Source organism: Festucalex cinctus, chromosome 5 (assembly GCF_051991245.1).
Source record: "Festucalex cinctus isolate MCC-2025b chromosome 5, RoL_Fcin_1.0, whole genome shotgun sequence".
In the NCBI taxonomy this organism is placed as follows: Eukaryota; Metazoa; Chordata; class Actinopteri; order Syngnathiformes; family Syngnathidae; genus Festucalex; species Festucalex cinctus.
In genome coordinates this window covers 25457033-25477700 of record NC_135415.1, presented here as the reverse complement: position 1 = coordinate 25477700, position 20668 = coordinate 25457033, and the positions used below count along the sequence as shown (strand labels likewise).

The 20668-nt window shown below is 38.1% G+C and overlaps 1 protein-coding gene across 1 annotated transcript; it reads left to right on the top strand.

Moving 5' to 3' along the window:
- Nucleotides 1-1185: 1185 nt before the first annotated feature.
- Nucleotides 1186-19881, top strand: pip5k1bb (phosphatidylinositol-4-phosphate 5-kinase, type I, beta b). The gene is made up of 13 exons (XM_077520561.1): nucleotides 1186-1426; nucleotides 1722-1852; nucleotides 4532-4649; nucleotides 4733-4885; nucleotides 6147-6446; nucleotides 12602-12807; nucleotides 12983-13066; nucleotides 14434-14482; nucleotides 14573-14657; nucleotides 16029-16190; nucleotides 16491-16617; nucleotides 18864-18987; nucleotides 19072-19881. The coding sequence occupies exons 1-13, from the start codon at nucleotides 1334-1336 to the stop codon at nucleotides 19072-19074; spliced, it is 1635 nt and encodes a 544-aa protein (XP_077376687.1). The 5' UTR covers nucleotides 1186-1333; the 3' UTR covers nucleotides 19075-19881.
- The last annotated feature ends 787 nt before the right edge of the window (nucleotides 19882-20668 follow it).

Below are 20668 nucleotides of genomic sequence, written 5' to 3'. Positions count from 1 at the left end.
AAACATACTTGGCGTGTGGAAAATGAGGCCAAAATGTACTTCTAAAATGTATGGAAAACATGAAGAAAATGGTTTCTGGTGTATAGCTCAATAACTTTTTGTTGTACTGTACACCCCTTTCAGACTCTTTCTGTTGCTCTGTTGCCTTTATGAACGATTAACTCTTAATTAGTGGAAACATTTCTTTCCACCCTCACGTTACCATTTAAAGTGGCTGTGAGCATGATTGACCCATGCTTTCCACTAACTGACTATGTGTGCATCTCTGTTCCTATTCAGGCTCCCGACTTACTGTGGATAATCACTCAAGCTGGCAATCAAGAGATGTTGCCTTAATATCTGTTTAATGGACGCAGCTTTTCTTTAAGCAAGGTAAATATTGCAGATGTAACTATGAACATTTCACACAGAGCATGAAATTCTACCAAAAATTTCAAGGAGCTCTCAGTGTCATCAGTTTGTCTTAAAAAGTTAAATGAAAACTTTGTAGTTCCCTACAGTTTTCTACAGTAAATATATTTTTACAACATTTCTCAATAACTAAAATTTTAAACTTTAACTTTATTTTAATTTCAAAGATAAACAAAATGTGCAAAGAGTCAATAAAAAGTTACCTTCGGTTAACATTTTTAAATGGATCTCTTATCTTACCGTCAGATTAAAAAAAATAAATAAATAAATAAATAAAATAACTGTATTCACACTATGACCATGATCGAAATATTATTCAAGACATTTTTTTTTTTTTTTGTGGTAAACTCTCTTGCATGGTTAACGGCGGAAACAGTTCTACTGGCTTCAAGAAGTTTGATGACGAAAAATACTAGAAACAGCACCTGCTAGATAGAATGCAGAGCGCAGACCTCCGCCAAGGCCAATCCTAATTTAGATCAACACCAAATCAAGTGAACATAACAACATACAAAAGCTAATAAAATGGAAGACAGATAACGGATTCGTCCTTGCCCCATGTTTCAACCTTCTACAAAATTACTACAATTGGCTGTTAAACATAACCTCCATGATGGAAGTAATTGCTGTTGCAAATTCATCTGTAAACTTGATTGGGTCTCAAATTGCTTGTTTAAAGGCTTGTATTGGTGTCATTTCGAAGGGCAATAAAGCAGGGTGCGCTTCGGGACAGTGTCTACCTTGTTATTGAGATGTTGCCACGGCAACCTTGTCTTGTTGTCACTCAGAGCTAACCATTACTTCCGGGTTTACTAAATCTTCCAAATACAGTCAGACATATTAACAAGATGATGATCCATTCATTTTATACTACCAATATGGGCATATACCCATATACAGTAGTTTGTGGCTAATTGGATTTATGACAAGTGACCTTTTCTTACAGATGTCAACCACAACAGAAAATGGGATTGGCGGGGCTTGGAGTTCTAATAGAGAGAAAACATACAAGAAGGTAATAAATCAACTTCTGTAGTGTTTAACTCCCCACAAATTTTGGTTGAATTCCTTTTTTGTACAACATCACAGGCTCCGCTTTGTATAGCGATTGTCATGTCAATACATGATGTAACACACAGTTCCAAATTACAATCCTCACTTTCTTCATTTGTTGTTTCAGCTTAGTGACAAGCATCTCTTATCATTCACGTTCGTCACAATTTTTTTAAGGGAAGCGTAGCTACATATACCGCCTGCAATGGGGACGCCAGTGACAGGCTTGCAATAACACACTTGTTTTCTCTCGCAAGACGACGTCATCGGCTTTAAAGGGAGCCATTCAGCTGGGCATCGGCTATACAGTCGGAAACCTCACCTCAAAACCTGACCGAGACGTGCTTATGCAAGATTTCTATGTGGTGGAGAGCGTCTTTCTACCCAGGTCAGTGCGCTTACAGATTTTCAGCACGGTAACACGCAGCTGTGAAAGTGCTCGTAATGGGCACAATTTTCTGAAACGCTTTTTCTATTTTTCATGAAAAGGTTGATACGTAACAGCCAGACGATTGCATGAACCCAAGGTTATGTCTTTAAAAGAGCCTTTGAATCATACAGCGTCGCTAAAGTTGATTTTGCGTAGGTGGAGACAGGCTTCTGTTCGGCTGCTGCAAAGTAAATGAGTGGAAGTTGGCAAACCTGTTGAAATATGATTAATGCTGCTGCCACAAATGTTCTGGTGTATTATCCTGCCAATTTACAAAGGCATTATATTTTATTTAAAAAAAAAAAAAAAAACATTGTGGAACCAAATATTTTTCCGTACCTGTGAAAATTACAGTACCTCTTTATTAACTAGACTAAGAAATTGCGTCGGAATCCTGAATGCTAAGATTTGAATGCATGTGGAATGCTTATGAAGTAAATTGAGATATAAATTCTGAAGTTATAACCTCCTAGTTATTGGACAGTGCGCTTTACCAACTGTGCCACCAAGCAGTATCAGACACCTGGTAATGATGATACGTTATATGTATGGAAGTGGGCGTGGAAAGTGATACTTAGAAAAAGTTCAAGTTCAAGTTTGTCCCATTGAAAATGAATGCGGAAAAGTTGATATTAAACGTTAAATTGTACAAATACCCTAAGTAATGTGGAATCAGATGATATATATACCCCAGGAGGCGTCAATTTTGGAAGCTAGTTGAAATTTGAACAGTGTAAATTGGAAATATTATGTGGGAGTGGTTATGCGACAAAAAAGTGTGGAGAATAAAAATCACAATAACTTGGGAATGCTTCAGCATTCCCACAATTACTATTACTATAATTCTAGATGATTATTATATGAATAATAATTTTTTATTATTTTTATTTTAAATATTATTATATTTGTTATTATTAATCAATTATTTTTGATAATCACTGAAACATTTAATTTATTTAAAAAATATCCAATTATTCTCCAAATTCTGTAGTCCTCCATGAAAGCAGACTGATTATTTTCATTTCAAATTCAAACAAAAAATAAAACAATACAGTTTACTTTGGAAAACAAACATTTTTTGCCCATTTTCCTCACCTTACAGACCAAATCAGTAACTTTATTGTAATTTGTTTGTGCAATGTCAATTTGAAATATTCTTTTTGAAAAAAAAAGGGGATGAAAATCTCAACATTTTTTGAAAAATCTGATTCATAAAAATTAAGCGTTCATAAGAAATAAGCGTTAGATTAATCGCTAACTGAAATTATCACTGGTCTTAACAATGATGTTGGATACAGTATATTTATTTGAATAGGCTACTGTAATGTTATTTGTGTTTCTAAGTTACAGCCATTAAACAAACTGGTCATTGAAATTTGAATGTAATCATTTATTATTCATACCTATTTTTATTTTATTGATTTAGTTAGTTAAATTGTTAATCATTTGTGTTGGTTTGTAGAGCCACAGTTTTACTTGGAAGTGTTTTGTTTAATTTTTTTTTCTGGTGCGCCCGCATATGCAAACAGCATGCAAATGTCCTCTCACCTGTTGTCCTTCTAAATATTGACCTTGCTTTTTCCGCCTTACAATGACGCATGCTTGGAACTCCCTGAGACATTTGTTACAAAATACAAATAGTTTGAGGCCAACCGGTAAGCTGTAAGCTTTGCAGTGGAAAAGCCGAATATGGAAGCCACAGAGGAACAAAAAAAAAAAAAAAAAAAAGAGCTTTCACTTCACAACATGAGCGCGTCTCAAGAGACAGCTGAGTGAAGGAGATGCTTTTATTTCTTTTTTCATCCCACTCAATACTCTGTTGAGGTTCTTGTCGTTTTGACCTTTTGACCCTGTCAGACTCTGTGAATCACTCTAGATGACACTTCACATTGTACATACACACACATGCACACAACTCATAATTAGACCAATTAAAGGAAGTATTTCAAGGTGTGCGTTGCTAAATTGTCTCCATGAGAGACGTTCGCTGCGTTTTTGTCACTGCCAATTGCTCTTGTGGTTACACACGAAACACAGCAGTCACCTAACACTTTGGAGTCAGGTGTTGTGTTACACAGCAGTGCCTTATGGGTCCTCTTACAGAATATAGCACAAACAGCCACTTAGCAAGACATTGATCTAATTAAGCACAATTTTTACCACCTTTAAACCCACCATGGAAGACATACATTTTCAAACGCAGTCATTTTTGCCTCAGAATAGTACAGAAATGGAAAGATTTTGACACACTTATCAGCTGTTTCCTTGACATTCAGGTTAGGTTAGTTACAAAACAGGATTGGACGACATTTCTGGGAAAGGTCAGCTCTAATATTACATTGAAGACAATACAAGAGTCGGTTATCATGTGTGTTGTTCTCTCATCCCTGCGGGGACACGAGGCTCATATTTACAGCAGCTATTACGGTTGATGGTGTAATTGGAGAATACGCTCATGCTTCCTCATAATTGACCTCACCGTGCCTTCTTATTGTTCAAATTGGAAACTATGTCAACATTATGAATGCTTTGAGTGATCTTGAGATTCTCTTCATGTATGGCTCATACAAATTAACAAGGTGTATTCTTTTTTTCTTTTTTTTTTCTTGGGGTCTCGGTTGTTTTTCCGCATCCCAGTGAAGGAAGCAACTTGACCCCAGCACATCATTATCCCGACTTCCGCTTCAAGACTTACGCACCGCTGGCCTTCCGCTACTTTCGGGACCTGTTTGGCATCAAACCTGACGACTACCTGGTAAAGGCCTTGCTGGCATCCCGCTTCTCTCGCAGTTCCACAAATGATCTGTTTTTGTTGATGGTTGTCGATCCTTTTTTTAGTACTCACTAGTCAATGAGCCTCTGATTGAGCTGACCAACCCCGGAGCCAGTGGCTCTCTCTTCTACTTGACTAGCGACGATGAGTTTATCATTAAAACAGTCCAGCACAAAGAGGCTAAATTCCTCCAGAGGTTACTTCCTGGATACTATATGGTAAGTCGGTTAAGTCAAAGTCAGTTGCAGTGTTATAATTGAATCATAATTGATTAGTGGTGTCAAGCGATTAATGTTTTGAACTAATTGCTAAATGTTCCTTAATTAATCGTGATTAATCATGATTAACTCATTGACTCCCAGCCATTTTCACTGAAGAAACCCCCTTGTGACAGATTTTGCGATGCCCACAGAATATTGTGCTCTAGTGCTATAAAAACATGGAACCTACCAAAAGAAAGATTAGAGTCTCTTCTTTCATCATGAAAAGTATATTTGTATCTGTTTCCGTTTTGCAGCCATTAGCAGCCATAAGTTTCATCAATATTCACATTGCTGGTGAAAACACTGGCAAACAGCTTGTTGCAACATGGCCTTCTGTATGCTCTTGCATTAAAAAAGCAAAACAAAACGTGTAAACATGTTTTTGGGAGTGAATGACAAAGTATTAAAAATGTTTTTACACGTTTTTGGGCTTGAATGAGTTAATCACATTTTGTACTTCTGCTTTTTTTCTGCAAAGCTTGTAACAGATATTTCAAGCCACAGTGTGTAATATTTAGCGCCATCTAGTGGTGAACTAATAATTAATTCAATCTAAAAACCCACTTATTAATTTCAATAATATGCAATAAAAAAAAAAAACCTCTTCAACGTACATTGTTTTCTATAATCGCCGGTAACAAGATTCGGGCTCATCGCTTGTCACCTTCTGCTTTGCTCACGCAAGCTTTTACTACCTTTTTTTCCCCTAGCTTCTCCCGCTAGCCACTCTTGTTAGCCACTCCCGCCTACGACTCCGACTAACTCCCGCTAGCCGCTCTTGTTAGCCGTTCCGGCTAAATCCGGGCTTCACACCGGCTGCCCAGTCGCCATCACTTGCCGAGATGCTCGTTTGTTCACACAAAATAAAAACGATGGTGGTAAGCTTGCAGTGTGGTCTCTGTGAGCCACCGCAGTGCGTGCTTCTGTGAGCTGTGTCGGCAGCCCAAAATCGCTTAGCTCACTGGTAGTGCTTTGCGCTTACAAACCACTCCCAAACTGGTGAGTGCGGGTTCAATCCCCGAGCAGACTGTCCAACCTCTTGCTTGGGGCAAAAAAAAGTTTGGGTGTTACTTTTCAAAGTTAGGTAAAGTGCTTGTACTTGCTGCATGTGCTTCACCGCACAAAATGAAAGGTAGCACTGTTTACTTGAAAACATCAAATGTACGTAGATACAAGTTGTCCTCAACCAATTTCTTGTTGTCTTGTCACCTCACAGAACCTAAACCAGAACCCACGCACCTTACTCCCCAAATTTTACGGACTCTACTGTATCCAGTCGGGAGGCATCAACATCCGCCTGGTGGTTATGAACAATGTGCTGCCTCGCTCGGTTAAAATGCACTATAAGTACGATCTGAAAGGATCGACGTACAAACGACGAGCGTCCAGGAAGGAGAGAGAAAAGGCCTGTCCGACCTTCAAAGATCTGGACTTCCAGGACATGCACGAAGAAGGGCTTTACTTCGACGCGGAGACCTACACCAATCTGATGAAGACTCTGCAGAGAGACTGCCGGGTACGTGGAAATCCTTTTACATGCCAAAGCTTATCCTCAGTGGAAGGAATGCTGACAAGTGATTTTTATTTATTTTTTTTTTAATGATTAGAATTCCTTCAGCGGTCAAGTAATTCCTGGTGAAATGACGTTCCTTTATGCCTCAAAACATTTCACCTATGCCATCGGGCTACATTAGGCTTAAATATGTGATATAAATCAAATACACTAATATACACAAATATACTGTATGTTTTTTTTTTTTTAAATGTTCTAGAATTATGATACTAAAGTAAAGTTTTTATATCAAATTAATCACATCTTAGAATTTTGATTAATCATGATTAATTAAAAAGGCTTTTTTTTTAATCAACATTTTTTGCCCACCAAATTTAAAGACCACCGGTTATGTGTTCATTTTTTTCAACATTTAATGTTATGAGGATGTCTTCAAAAAATTTTACCAATCCTCCCCCCAAAACATTATCCACTGCACATGCTCATCTTCCTCTTTTTCTAATCAGTTAATTACTTGCATAATTTTAAATGGGGAAAAAAATACCCCAATAGTTTGACACAAACAAATATTCTGAATGTCATACGCAAACATTTATTTATTAAAGGTTTTACTTTAATGCATGTAGTCAGTTATGTTTATTGCTGAAACATCTTTAACGTAACCATCCGCTGTCATCGTAAGGATCATCTGCGGACAAAATTAATAGTGTGATTAATCTGTGTTAATAAATGATTAATGTGATCATTTTATATGATTAATTAATTAGTGAATACTTTAATTTTGACAGCACTATTAAAGTAACGATAAATTAGGGGTGAAAATGTAAAAAAAAAAAAGTCATGAGAATCCCATTTTAAATTGTGGCAGATGTGCGCTGACTCCCAGTTAACATTATCAGTTAAAGCAAGTACACTTATGCAACTACAATGTTTCCATTGTTTATTTATACTTGAAAAGAATAACAATTGAATTCAATTTAGTCAAACAGGTTACAAGACACATTTTTATCACAAAGCCTGGCAAGTACTCAGGGGTGTGTAGACCCTTTAGATACACTTTCTTTATTTAGGTGGCTAAATAATTTAGTTATAGAATTGTATGGCCTTGGTGGAGGTTTTTTTTTCATTGTGTCTCTTGTAGTTTATTCAAATATTATATTAAGAGAACCCTGTGTGCCTGGGAGGAACTGCGTGTTCTGTCTAAGCTCCCAGTTTTCCCTCGGCTCTTTGCTCTTTGTGGCTGTTTCACTAAATGACACCTGGGCAAACATGAAATGAGATTAAGACATGATCCTGGTAGCGTGAGATACTTGGGGCTCAGTTTAAAGCAAGTGGTAAGGTGACTTAAGAGTAGTCGTAATAGTTTAGATTTGCTGACGAGGTATTGGGTCGTCAGTGTTTTCAAAACAAGTCTTGTAGCGCCTGATCTAGAGGGTGAATATTCAATTCCTTTAATACTGTGGGTATGTTTAGTGGAGGTTCATTAGGCTCTTAGGTAACAGATTACCTCATTCATGTTTGGAATAGTGTGCAAATAGATATAAATTAAAAATTGTATTAAAATTATACAAGCTACTGTTGATAATGTATCCATTGCTATGGTGTCTCTACTATATGAGGCCAGCAGCTCTTACAGGCTAAGCACAGTTTGTTATTTTCACCTCTTCCTGTTCTCGCCTCCTGAGCGGGAAGCAAAATGCCCTCTAAGCAGAATGCGTGCGTCTATTTCCATGAGTAAGCAGCTCAGCCCGTCAGCCCAGGAGAGGCTGGTCGACCAAAACACAGAGGGGAGGTCAGCGGCCGCTTAGCAACAGGAGGTGAGGGGAGTGCAAGGAACCAGGAGGGAGGGGAGACGCTATTGTCCGTGAAAGTGAATATTACTGATAAATTTCAGCTATTTGTTCAGAAATGGGATGAACTGAGAGGAGAAATAAGAGTGACTATTACACGACCACAGCAACTGCATAGCAACTGACAACTACATCATCACAAGGTAAATAGGGACTACATAGCAACTTAGAACTTCTTCATCATAAGGGACAGAGCAACTACAAAACAAGACAGACTTGACAAAATAGGAGTGACTTTTGCAGGACCATAGCGACTTCATCATCATCACAAGGAACATAGCAACTGCATAGCAACTGGAAAATTCATCATCATAATGGACATAGAAACTTCATAGCAACTATAAAATAAGAGTAACTAGAAGAGTGACTATTTTAGGATCATTGCAATTGCATTGCAACTGACAAATTCATCATCATAAGCTATATAGCAACTGCATAGCAACTGGAAACTTTGTCAGCATGAAGGACGTAACAACTGCATAGCAACTTCATCATCATAAGGAAACTTGTCAACTACAAAATCAGAGTGACTGTTACAGAATCACAGCAATCACATAATCTGACAACTTAATCATCATAAGGGACATAGCAACTGGCAACTTCATCATTATGAGGGAGATAGCAACTGCATAGCAACTACAAAATAAGAGTGACTATTATACCATCAGAGCAATCGCATAGCAACTGACAACTTCATTATCATAAGGTACATAGCAACTGCATAGCAAATACAAGAGTGACTATTACATCTCCGTAACAATTGCATAGCAACTGACAATCTCATCATCATAAGGGACATTGCAACTACTTATAAATAAGAGTTGACAAAAACAGTCAAAACAGATATTTTTAAAGGCAAATTTTGCTCTAATGGCAGAGATTAATCAATAAATGGCATACATATTGAGGAAGTGATTGGACAATTACTTTTTCATTTTTACCAGTTCTTTTATGAACAAGCTAAAAAAATAATAATACAACATTATCTCTCCTTAACACATGCGGTTTAAGGTTTATTTAGGAGAAAACACAGCCTCCTGCATTGATTAACATAATGTCTCTATTACCACTACATATTCTCTCTATTTTACACAGCTGTTGATTTCTTTATAATATCTAATGTAGTAATTTAATTTGATCCCTTATGTACTATTTTTCAGTTTCTTGGGACAGGGAGAAAAATAGCATGTGATCCAAGATAGAAAATAGCAGTTTCATTATGATTTGAAAACATCCAGACAAGTCAAGGATATTAAATTCTGTGCTTCCCTGAACAAGAGGCACATCCAAATCTGATGAATAATGAATCTCTATATTTTTCAGACACTTTCCTGGGATTGCGTCTGCATCTGCACGCCGCGTTAGCACATTCTCATTTTTGTGGCTTCAGACAGGCAATTTTTCTTCAGACACGAGGAGATTTTACCAATGTATTCACGTTTTGCCTGTCACTATATGTCAGTGGCATAGATGGGATGAACAATAACATATTTGTAATTAATAAATAATCGACTTAGACAATTTAAATGAAATTGGATAATTTCCCATAATTTCCCATGGCACCCATGATGATATCTGGTGTGCCAGTCACCATGGTTTTTCCCAGAATCTAAAATTGCATACCCCCCCCCCCATTATATAAACATAAATTATTAAAAAGCTTGGCAAAAACAACTAGACAAACATAAGCGTTTTCTTAGTGCCATTCCAGCTTGATTGTGGGCCTGGGAAAGCCAAGACCGGGGCAAAACGATGCCCTTTCGTAGGCAGTCTGGTGTGTACAGTATGCAAGTATCGGTGTGTATGTGTGTGCGTTTCCAGCACGGCTGCGCTTTGAATAGGCCGGGGGCGAAGGGATGCAAATCCTTGATATGGAAAAGTTCAAAGCTGAGACAAAAGCCCCAGTGTTTGCTTTTAACTCATTGTGCGTTTGCATGCGGGTATATCCCGCACGCGTGCGACTCACAAATCCGCAGTCAAGCTTGCGTCTGCATACACGTACTGTTGTATTGCAATCAAATAAATCAGAAGGCCAAGTTTGTAAACACACAAAAATAATTTGTTTTCACAGTCACAAGATACTCATCCAAAAAAATGAAAATTGACCAACAGAGGTCGACAGAATGGGAAGCCTGGTGGTTCGCTAATTGACCTTACCGCGGCACGCCCTCTCCCCGCTCCCTCCGACATTAACCTGGTAATAGCCAGATGGATATGCTTCGCAATATCCATCTGGTACCTCTCCACATTAATTTCGTTGGGAAAAGGCGGGACATTCTGTACAGTAATTCGAGCGGATTGTACGATGCGGCATTCTACACGTTTGTTTTAACCAATCACGGCCACGGGTGAAGATTTCAAAATGTTATCTCCGTTCATGTCGAAGTGGGGGAAAGCACGAACATCTTACCAACTAGAATGCATGAAACGCCCCGCGCTGTTCAACATTCAACAGGGAAACGGTCGGTAATTCTGCGAGAACAGAATTAATTGCAGTGTCCATTCGTCCTTGTTAGGTTTGTTTGTTAGCTCCGGCGTCGGCGCTGGCTTCCTGGTTTCGTCACAGTTGCATATCCCGCCCCCCAAACACAATGTTGATGGTTCGGGAACGGCAATTACCTGTGGGAGCGGTACAAGATGGTATGGAGTTTGTGAACTCGCAAATACCGCGAGAATTCATCTTGCGAGAGCAAGGTTACTCCGACATTGTTTGGGCAAAATTAGCGAAACAGCATGCGCTGTAATGGCAAAGTTGTAATGGCAAAGTTGTCAGATCTTCTTTGTGATTTCTCTGTCTGGTATTTTCTCTTCCAAGCAAGCAAAGACGGCTTTACATTTTTTAGTGAAGGGCATATTCACCCCCTCACCATGAAATTTTGCCCAAAAACAAAAGGAAATACTCATCATTGTCTGCTGCCGAGATGTAAGGAAAAGACAGAGTCGCCTCACTAACTTCGACCGATTGTGGGCAAAACCAAAGTTTTTGGACATTATTCCTGTAAAGCAGGGTGAGAATGAATTTATATTACCTGATAGTTTCAATGTTTTGTTGGCATTTATCGTAAATAGGGCAACAAACGTGTGGACGGTTAGCTACCCGGAGCTATCGTTAGCCTTTGGCTAAAAACAACAATGGAGAACATTACCTTAGCGCAGACGTAGTGTTTCTGCTCATTTTGGAGGGATTCAACTGGTCGTGTGTGCAAAGTTTGCTCTGTTGGCAATTATAGTAAATAATAAGTCAACAAATGTGTGGACAGTTAGTTATCCAGAGCTATCGTTAGCCTTTGGCTAATAACAACAATGGAGAACATTATCTTCGTGCAGACGTAGTAGTTTCTGGTCATTTTGGAGGAATTCGACTGGTAGTGTTTGTGGTCTTCCACAAAGTTTGATCCAGCGCAGACATTTTTCGTAGTTGTTTGAGGGTTTAGGGAAGGCAATAAACCCGACAGTGTGTCTCTCGTACAACAAGCCGTGACTACAGTAAGACGCTGGTTAGTTAATCATGATAACGGCTATCACTTACACAAACCATGACTATAGCGTTTAACCATTTTATTGATTTTTTCTTCTTCTTGGCTTTGGACAACCACACAATGCAATACCGGGAGCTGGATTGCTTTTGTTTGAACACAGAAAAACACACGTGCCATCGCAGACATGACGTCTTGCGTCTTGATTGGTTTACTAGGTCATGCGGGGGTGGTTTACAGTAAGGTTAGTTAGTGCTCTGAGTTTCTTTGATTGAAAAAATGAAAAATATGAGGAAGGGCAGAGGGAAATATATTGTAGTATGTTGTGAGTAAAGGAATGTAGTTCTACAGAGAAAGTGAGAAAAAACAAGTCTTATTTTCCCCCACAGCTTCCTCATATAAAGAAAAAAAAAAAGAATGCACCTAAAGGAATTATTAACCCCAACAATACCTTAAAATGGGTCAGCCGCCTGACTGATGCTGAGGACTTACTTGGTCACTCTTATCGAAGTTTGCCAGTCAAACTCCCACCTCTCACCTCAAACATGTTTTGGCTCAATGCGCGCCCTATTTTAGCTCCTCAAAGCGAAGCCGGGAGGAGACGAGATGTCGGGAGACTTTGGGAACTGGGTGAAAGGCTCCTCACACGGGTCAATGTGTGACACTTTGTGGAGAAACACCGTGTTTATTTGGCTCAAATCCGCTTTGAACAGAAATTTCCTCCTGTCGGCGCGTCGGCCGATTTGAGGTGATGACGCATGTAGATGATATTAATGTGTTATGAGGATCGGAAGAATAATAGTCCAAAATAATTTTGTTTTTATTTCCATAGGTGCTGGAGAGTTTTAAGATCATGGACTACAGCCTGCTGCTTGGTGTCCACGTCCTGGACCAAAACCAGAGAGAGGGGCTCGAGCAGGGCCAGGCGGGGGGCGACCGATCCAGGCCCGTGGGCCAGAGGGTTCTCTACTCCACCGCCTTGGAGTCCATCCAAGGCGACGGCAAGGCGGCTGAGGCCCTGACCACAGATGATGACACGTGAGTGGGCCAAGATGGAGAACACACATTCTGACTTGTGTCTTGTTAGGCAACCGTAGTCCAAGCTTTCACACTTTAGGATTCATTTGACATCGCTGTCTTTATATTTACCCTAGGTGCATGTTGTTTGATCAGTGCAAAAGTATTGCATAACAAATTTGTTGTATGTCTACAGTATGGGTGGCATCCCCGCCAAAACACACAAAGAAGAAAAGCTGCTCATCTTCCTTGGCATCATAGACATTCTGCAGTCTTATAGGTACAGTGCTTTCATATATATATATATATATATATATATATATATATATATATATATATATATATATATATATATATATATATATGTGTGTGTGTGTGTGTATTAAATTGCAAATTTCACATCTGTTCTAAATGTACAATAAAATGTACAGTAATGTTTACATTTTCATACGCGCTATTAACATAAAAAATGTTCAACTAATAGAAATATGGCTGCACCTTTTAGTCATTGGTAATTTCATAAGAATTCATAAAATTGAGTTAAAGTTAGTAAGATGTACCGTGATGTAAAAAAACATGCATTCAAACATGAATAAAAAGACAACCTTAGAGAATTTTGTAAAATGCATTACAATTAGGGGTGTCGGGCGATTACAATTTTTAATCGCAATTAATCACATGACTTCAATATTAACTCACGATTAATTGCACATTTTACATTGATTCTAAATGTACGATAAAATATTTACATTTTTATATTTTATTTAAAATTAAGTTTACATGCTCTTTGTTAACATAAAAATGTTAAACTAATAGAAATATGGCTGCATCATTTAGTCATTGATGGAGTATTTATATTTCATAAAATTGAGTTAAAACCAAAAAGATGTACTGGACTGTAAAAAAAAGAAAAAAGAAAAAAAGTGTGATATTGATTTGTGTTGGTCATTTTTCTGCCACTCGATGGCATAATTGCATTTGTAAGATGGTGACAGCTCAGTGCATTTTTCTTTTCCTATCAAAATCTACTGGTAATCTTGAACATGAAGTAACACGTGAAATTTTGCACATTTTTAAAATTGTAAAATACAACTTGACAAATGACAAATATATGCATTATTATTAAACTTATTACTGCTAAATTTGACGTGGACATGTCTGCTGCGTTGCGACTTGAATTTCCCCAGTACAGGCTTTCCAAGTAAGGAGGCGTTAAATAAATTAGTGGCATTAAATGAGCTTTAAATTAACACACACATATATGCATGCATATTTATAAAGTCTTACTTTGTTCCCCACACACTAGTTTGTTGTGTTTTTTGGAGGCAGGAAGATGATGCGGTAATGGAGAGAGAGGCCTTTAGCTCATAGGATTTCTGTGAATATAAAAGTGTCACTTGCAGTGTTGGTGGCTGGTTGAGGTGAGGTCAAGTCCAACGGGATAAATACTGAAGAGCCAATTATTTTTTAAGACCCTAAAATGTAAAATGTTACATAATCCCAAACAAGGGTGTACTTTAGTAAAAATAAAATAAACTATAGTTAGTGGTGCCAACAGGGGTACCATTGACAATTTGATGAAGCGTAAACGAAAAAGTTTTTTCCAGAAACCTTTGTAACAAGCTGTTATGTTCTTGCTCTCTGCAGATTCATAAAGAAGTTGGAACATTCATGGAAAGCTCTGGTGTACGATGGCGTAAGTCCACATCCTCATTTTTTTTTTTTTTTATGAACAGAGCCATTTATATGGTCATAAAATCAACTCCAAGACATTTTCTGTCCTCAGGATTCCGTGTCGGTGCACCGGCCCGGCTTCTATGCCAGCCGCTTTCTCAAGTTCATGAGCACTCGGGTCTTCAGGAAGACTCAGCGTAAGTTTGCCTTTCATGTCACAAAAAAAAGCGGCGATGCATTTTTCTTTCTAAATTTCGTCATATTATTGCCTGGTGTGCCGGAATATTGTTGTGAAATTAAGCGGAGGGATAGTTCCTGGTATTGTCTTCCTGATTGTGTGCTCGTAAGTGCTCATTAAAATGTGAGGCGTGTGGCCAACTACGAGCTGAAACCTTTGTTTTGGCATTCTGTGATAATAACCAATTAGCTGTAATTTGTAATTTACAACCAACTGACAAATATTAACTGTTATGGAGATATTTTATAAATACTGTATATCGACGCCTTCTTAAAATAATCGCCTAAATAATTTTTTTTCAGATCTTTCAGGAAACACAAAATATTGGACCATTTGCATCATTTTTTAAAAATTTGTTATTTATTCATTTATGTATTTATTTATTTATTTACCAAAAAAAATAAATAAAAATGACTTAGGCATTTATTTTAAGACGATATGGGAAATTAGTTCCGATTTTGAATTTGGCCTCTTGCAAAATAATAATAATAATCGAACAAATATAACTATAATAATAGTAATAATAATAATAATAATAAATATATGTAAACATATTAAGCAAATATGCTTAAACGTACTTGTATGTTAAATAAACATTTTTTTTTATTAACAAAAAACAACGAACATGATATTTAGTTTTTCTGACAAAAAAAAAAAACATTTACAAATATTTACTAATGAGTACGGAAGCATGAAACCACAGATGTAGAGTAAATATTTTAGACTGGCAAATATGTTCAAATGTATTTCCAAATACATTAAAACATATTTAAATACCTTCTGCATTATTTTCCATTTGTTTATTAGCGATATTTGTTGTTGTGGTTGAGGTTCTTAGTATTTTAGTTACCTCATTTATTGAAATGAGAGTAAAAACAAAACAAAACAACAAATTAAAAAATATATATATATTTTTTTAGCCTTTGGCCCACCTTATTCCAATAAAATTGAAATGTCACCACTATGTTGGCAGATTAAAAACCTATTTTGGCACCACTTTACAAAAATGTGTTTTCCCACTTTACTCCAAAATACAACCATCAATAGAGTGATTGAACCCAGGAAATAAAAATAGCGTTTCTAATTTGGACCCCGATGAGAGCTTTTGAAGCTGATCAATAGAATAAACCTCTCTCATGCAGAGTTATGCTTTCACACCCGTGTTTTGGAACTTCCTGTCGATATTAAATATAACCACGTTATGCAACCATGCGGGACCCCCTGTGGGAATGAACACGGCTTGAGCGCTGATGTGAGGAATCAGCTATTAGTCTGCACTTCAGTCTGATTTCCCCTCCCTATTTTTATTTTTTTTTGTGTTCCTGTGCAGAGATTCGATTTTCCCCATCAAAGAGGACTCGCACATCAATCCACGCTCTGAAGTCGTCCTCTCAGGAGATCCTTTCATCGCAGGTGGATGAGAGGGACGAGGACAAGAGCAGGGGGGACCGGCGCTGGGGGGCTCGCAGTCTGGCAAGTCTGGATGGGCAAGGTACATAAAAAGGGGAGGGAGAGTTCTGTTCTTGGAAAAAAGGTTATCTTGAACGATACTCAGAGGAGTTTGTTGTTTCGTCATCAGTGCGCGCTAAGGTCGACTTTTATGGCCCGTGACGAGCACTTGGTGGCCCATCTGCGGTCGCTTAATTGGCTTGTAAAAACATTGCGCAGCTCGTCTATAGAGTCATTTGGAGACATTTTCATGTGAAGATCGACGTCATCCCGTGTTTCAACGCAATCACTTCCATTTGCTCGTTAAGTGACGGCCTCCATCTTGTGATGTTTGTATCCTCAGCCGTGTTTGGTTCGTACCAGCATCCTGAACTGGTTCCCGCCAACTCGTCCTACTTCAAGGGCTCCTCCATGGGCACGCTGTCGTCGTCCTCCGTCTTGGTCGGCGTGGACAACCAAACGGACGAAAGGTACGGTGACGTCATCATATTTTTCTTGCTTTTGGTCAATTTGGCATGTCAGTCGTCCATTTTGTATGCAAGACGGGGCACATGTAGACAAACAACAATCTATAATGTCATTCACTCCTAAGTGCGGTTTAGTCATCAGTTAACCTAACATTCGGGATGAATAATTAATTATATTCAAATTGACATGAAAAATCACATTCCATTCTTTCATTAGAAAACAAAAGTTTTTGAGTAATCACCATTTGAAAATAGTTAATTTTAATGACCAACGAAAAAAATGAGAAAACAAACTTTTTTTGTGATAAGATACTTTTTCTGGATTTGATGCTAATATTTATTTTGTTTTTCTGTGAATTAGGTTTAATGTGACAAAGGCTTTGATCAGTCACATCATCCTTGAAAACGAGTTAGAGTTCATCAGATTTGTTATGTCTTACCAGCAGCCAATTGAAAAGAGATACAATGCTGCCATCTGCTGGCCATAGTTAATGACTGTTTTTTATTTCACAACTCATTGACCAGGCAGCGCTGCACTTAGATGTTGCACTGCCTATTGATTATAAAAAAAATAAATAAATATTACGTCATTTAACGTTTATGGCGGCATACATCGTGATTTTACTCATCGTTATTAAACATTTTTGGCAGATTGGCGCAGCCAGAACACCTCTCATGTTTATTTTTAGACAGGAATGTTGGCTTGGCTTCTTTGACTTGTATGTCTTTTGTCTGTCCACCAATGCGCGTTTACCACATTTGCAAAGTGGCTTTACGAGCAAAAACAACTCTCTGTTGCTTTAATTGTGTCATGGCTGACTGCCTTGCCAGAGTGCCGTTTAGTGCTTCAAACCAACAACACCAGCAGGGTCTGGCCTTGGGGAGCAGAAGGAGGTCATGTACGTGTATGTGGGGGTGTTTTCATAGGCGTGGCCGCACACACACCCCATCACACGCGTCTTCTTGGCAATAAATACGTCACAGAAGAAGTGACTCAGAGCCACCAGAATCCGCGAGCACTTTAAGTACTATGTTGCGGCTATTCAAGCTTCCGTGAAGGTGTCGCAGCTCTGTTAGAGGGTTCGGGTTACCTCGCTGCGTTTTAGTGTACATCATGAAATATTCATGCTTGTGTTACGTCAGAGTCGACTCACTTCCTAGTCGTGGCTTTACCTCTTCTCTGCGTATCACCTGCTCACATTGTCCGTTTTTGAAAAGAGTCAAAGCTTAATGAGATGGCAAGGAAACAGGAGGCAGATTATTTATATGTAAGACTTGTATATGTGAAATACCGTATTGTTACTTTTGGTCTTATTGTGACTTTTGAATCACATGCCAAAAAGAGCAAAATACAACACCGGAGAGTGTTCGTTTGAGCTCGCGTAAGGAAAAAACATGTCTTCTGATGCCCCCTAGTGGCTGAAGGTAAACTATCAGCACTACATTGTATGTACATCTTTCGAAATGAACACTTCCGGAATGTGTCACAAAATATCTTTAATAGAAATTAAGGGGGATGAAATATGACAGAAGTGGAAATGTATATGCACTACGTGTATTCAGGATGCACCAAATTTCAAACGGAAATCTGGAATATTGATAGACAAATAAATGAATGTAAATAGAAAGTTGGACAAAGTCATTTGATTATTGCATTTCAGTGGTTCAGAATTCTTTACTAATTTTTAAAAAGGGAACATAATAAATCTCATTTATTATTATTATTATTATTATTATTTTTATTATAACCATTAAATGCCATTCAATGGGAATATATATACAACATTAATAGCATAGAATTATGTATGCTAGTAAATTTGGTTTCATGAAGGTTTATTTATTTTTTTTAATGCTGGTTTTGGTTTAACATTACATATTGTGTATAGTTTAGAAACTACCTGATGAAATTGTGTTCAAATTTACAGAGCTCCAGAAATGATTTAGATTTTTGATTTTATTTATATTATTTGTATTAATCGGTAGATTTTTGGAATTCTTTTCTGCCAAATATTGGAGTCAACATTAGCCTAAAAAAAAAAAAAATAATCCATATTGGTGGGGCCCTAATTAATATTATTAATTTATATTTTGCACATTATACCAAATTTGTGGCCACAATTTTGTGTCCTTGATTTTGTTTTTTTGTGGCCACAAATAATAAATTAGAATAAAGTGTTGACACAGCCGCCTGCAGGTATGCCCGCTCTCCACTTCCAGATATGAAACGGGAACATATTTTGGGTTTTCAGAGAGGACGCTGGGTCCAGCTCCACATTCACCCTGGAGGACAGCGCCATCTGCCTCACGTCCGAGCACAGCACCATGGACGTGGACCTGGACCGCGATGACGGATCGGTTCTTGACGTTTACTTGGTCAGTTAGGGAATTGAATTACATCATACAGTTTGTCGCCATTGGTTCTGATATTCACGAGTTTGTTTTTATCATCTCTTGCAGTGAACAGACTCCTCCCACATGCTACAATCTCAGCTCCGTATTTGTTATGGTGCTACTGCAGTCATGTTGCCACTTTTATTGCCAACGCGAGGTTGACGGTGAAGAGACGTCACCTGAGTGGACATCTTATGACGTCACACCGTGTGATGAAGACACTTTACGTTTCATGTATCTTATCATGGCCTCCACAGCAATCTGCTCTACAGTATATTTATCTACTATATATTTTATTCTGCTGAATAGAAAGAATTTTTTTTTCCCCAGCTCCGTTAGTTGCTGATCTGATGAGAAATGTTTACAGTGAAGCCACAGTGGCAGGCGAGATGGTCACACGGTCTGACCCGACGACAGCCCGACCACCTGAAAGTCAGATGGAGGAAAAGACAGATGAAGGCTGCACCCTCTCTTAATGAAATAAAAAAAAATAATAAAAAAAAAAAGAACATTTGGAAAAATGTTTGGTTGGACTCCGGTAGTAAAAGATGCATTGCAGGGTGGACGTGGCTCACATGAGTACAAACCTGGACGAGCGAAAAACATGCACTTTTCTCGCTGGATTGCCGATTGTGCTCAGCGTCGTAGATTATTTTGAAACTTTTGTTTGTATCACAGAAGGTCATTTCATGCTGAATAATGCAGCCTCTTACAAATCTTACATCATGATGCCGTCTGATAATTCATCAGTTGACCGGGATCTTGTGAGTCAATGTCATTTATGTAAATCAACATTTTACCATTTGCTGATAATATATCAAATGACAATGCATATTTATAAAGGAGACCCCTCTGAATAAAGTGTCATCAACAGTGTCGAACATTTTCTTCATTTCCTCTGACACAGCTGTGTTAACACCAATTTACGGTTTCCTACATTGTTAGATCCAGTTAATTATTTTAAATCATTACCACGAATAGTCTCATCACAAAGATGGTCATCATTAATGAATAACATTTAAGCCAAATTAAATATTGTTTACTTCTTTTTTTTTCCTGCTACAACACTGATTCATTTGTATATAACTGGATAGCTGATATGTCAAGACTTTTGGAGCCGCCATATCACCACTCCCAAAAAAAATGATACTGGGACCACTGATCTGAATATATGACTAGACAGCCGACTTTCGAAGCGACGGGCGGCCATCTTGCTCCTCCCAAGAAACGTTTCTCGGCATACGTACAAGTAGACATCATGATTTATGTTGTTTTAAATTTGTTAAACAAGAGAACTTCAGACATTTCCTTAAATACATGTATAAATGATATGCTTAATGATATTTAGTACAGGGAGAATAATTATAACTGTAATTCAACAAAAGATGCCGCTGTCAAATCTAATATTGGGGGTCTAAAGAACTGAGCGATAAAAGCATAACATACCGTTCACTTATTAATTTGTATTTATTCATTTTTTTTTAACTTGTTATAAAACTGACCACCCCGGGAGTAACAAGATGGCCGCCCCGTGACTTCGACGGCTTGCCCTGGCGTGTATGGGCTCTCGGATATCCAGTCATAGAGGTCAGTGATTGAGATCAGTGACTGGGACATTCAAAAGTGTCGCACATAACTGACGTCATCGACCAGCAGAAAAATA

What these genes read in the sequence shown, in the direction of transcription:
- pip5k1bb (XM_077520561.1), top strand. Translation starts at nt 1,334, where the DNA reads ATGACAAGTGACCTTTTCTTACAGATGTCAACCACAACAGAAAATGGG. An exon ending in CTCTGCAGAGAGACTGCCGG is followed by an intron (nt 6,447 to 12,601) that starts GTACGTGGAAAT and finishes TTATTTCCATAG; the next exon opens with GTGCTGGAGAGTTTTAAGAT. An exon ending in GGCAAGTCTGGATGGGCAAG is followed by an intron (nt 16,191 to 16,490) that starts GTACATAAAAAG and finishes TTGTATCCTCAG; the next exon opens with CCGTGTTTGGTTCGTACCAG.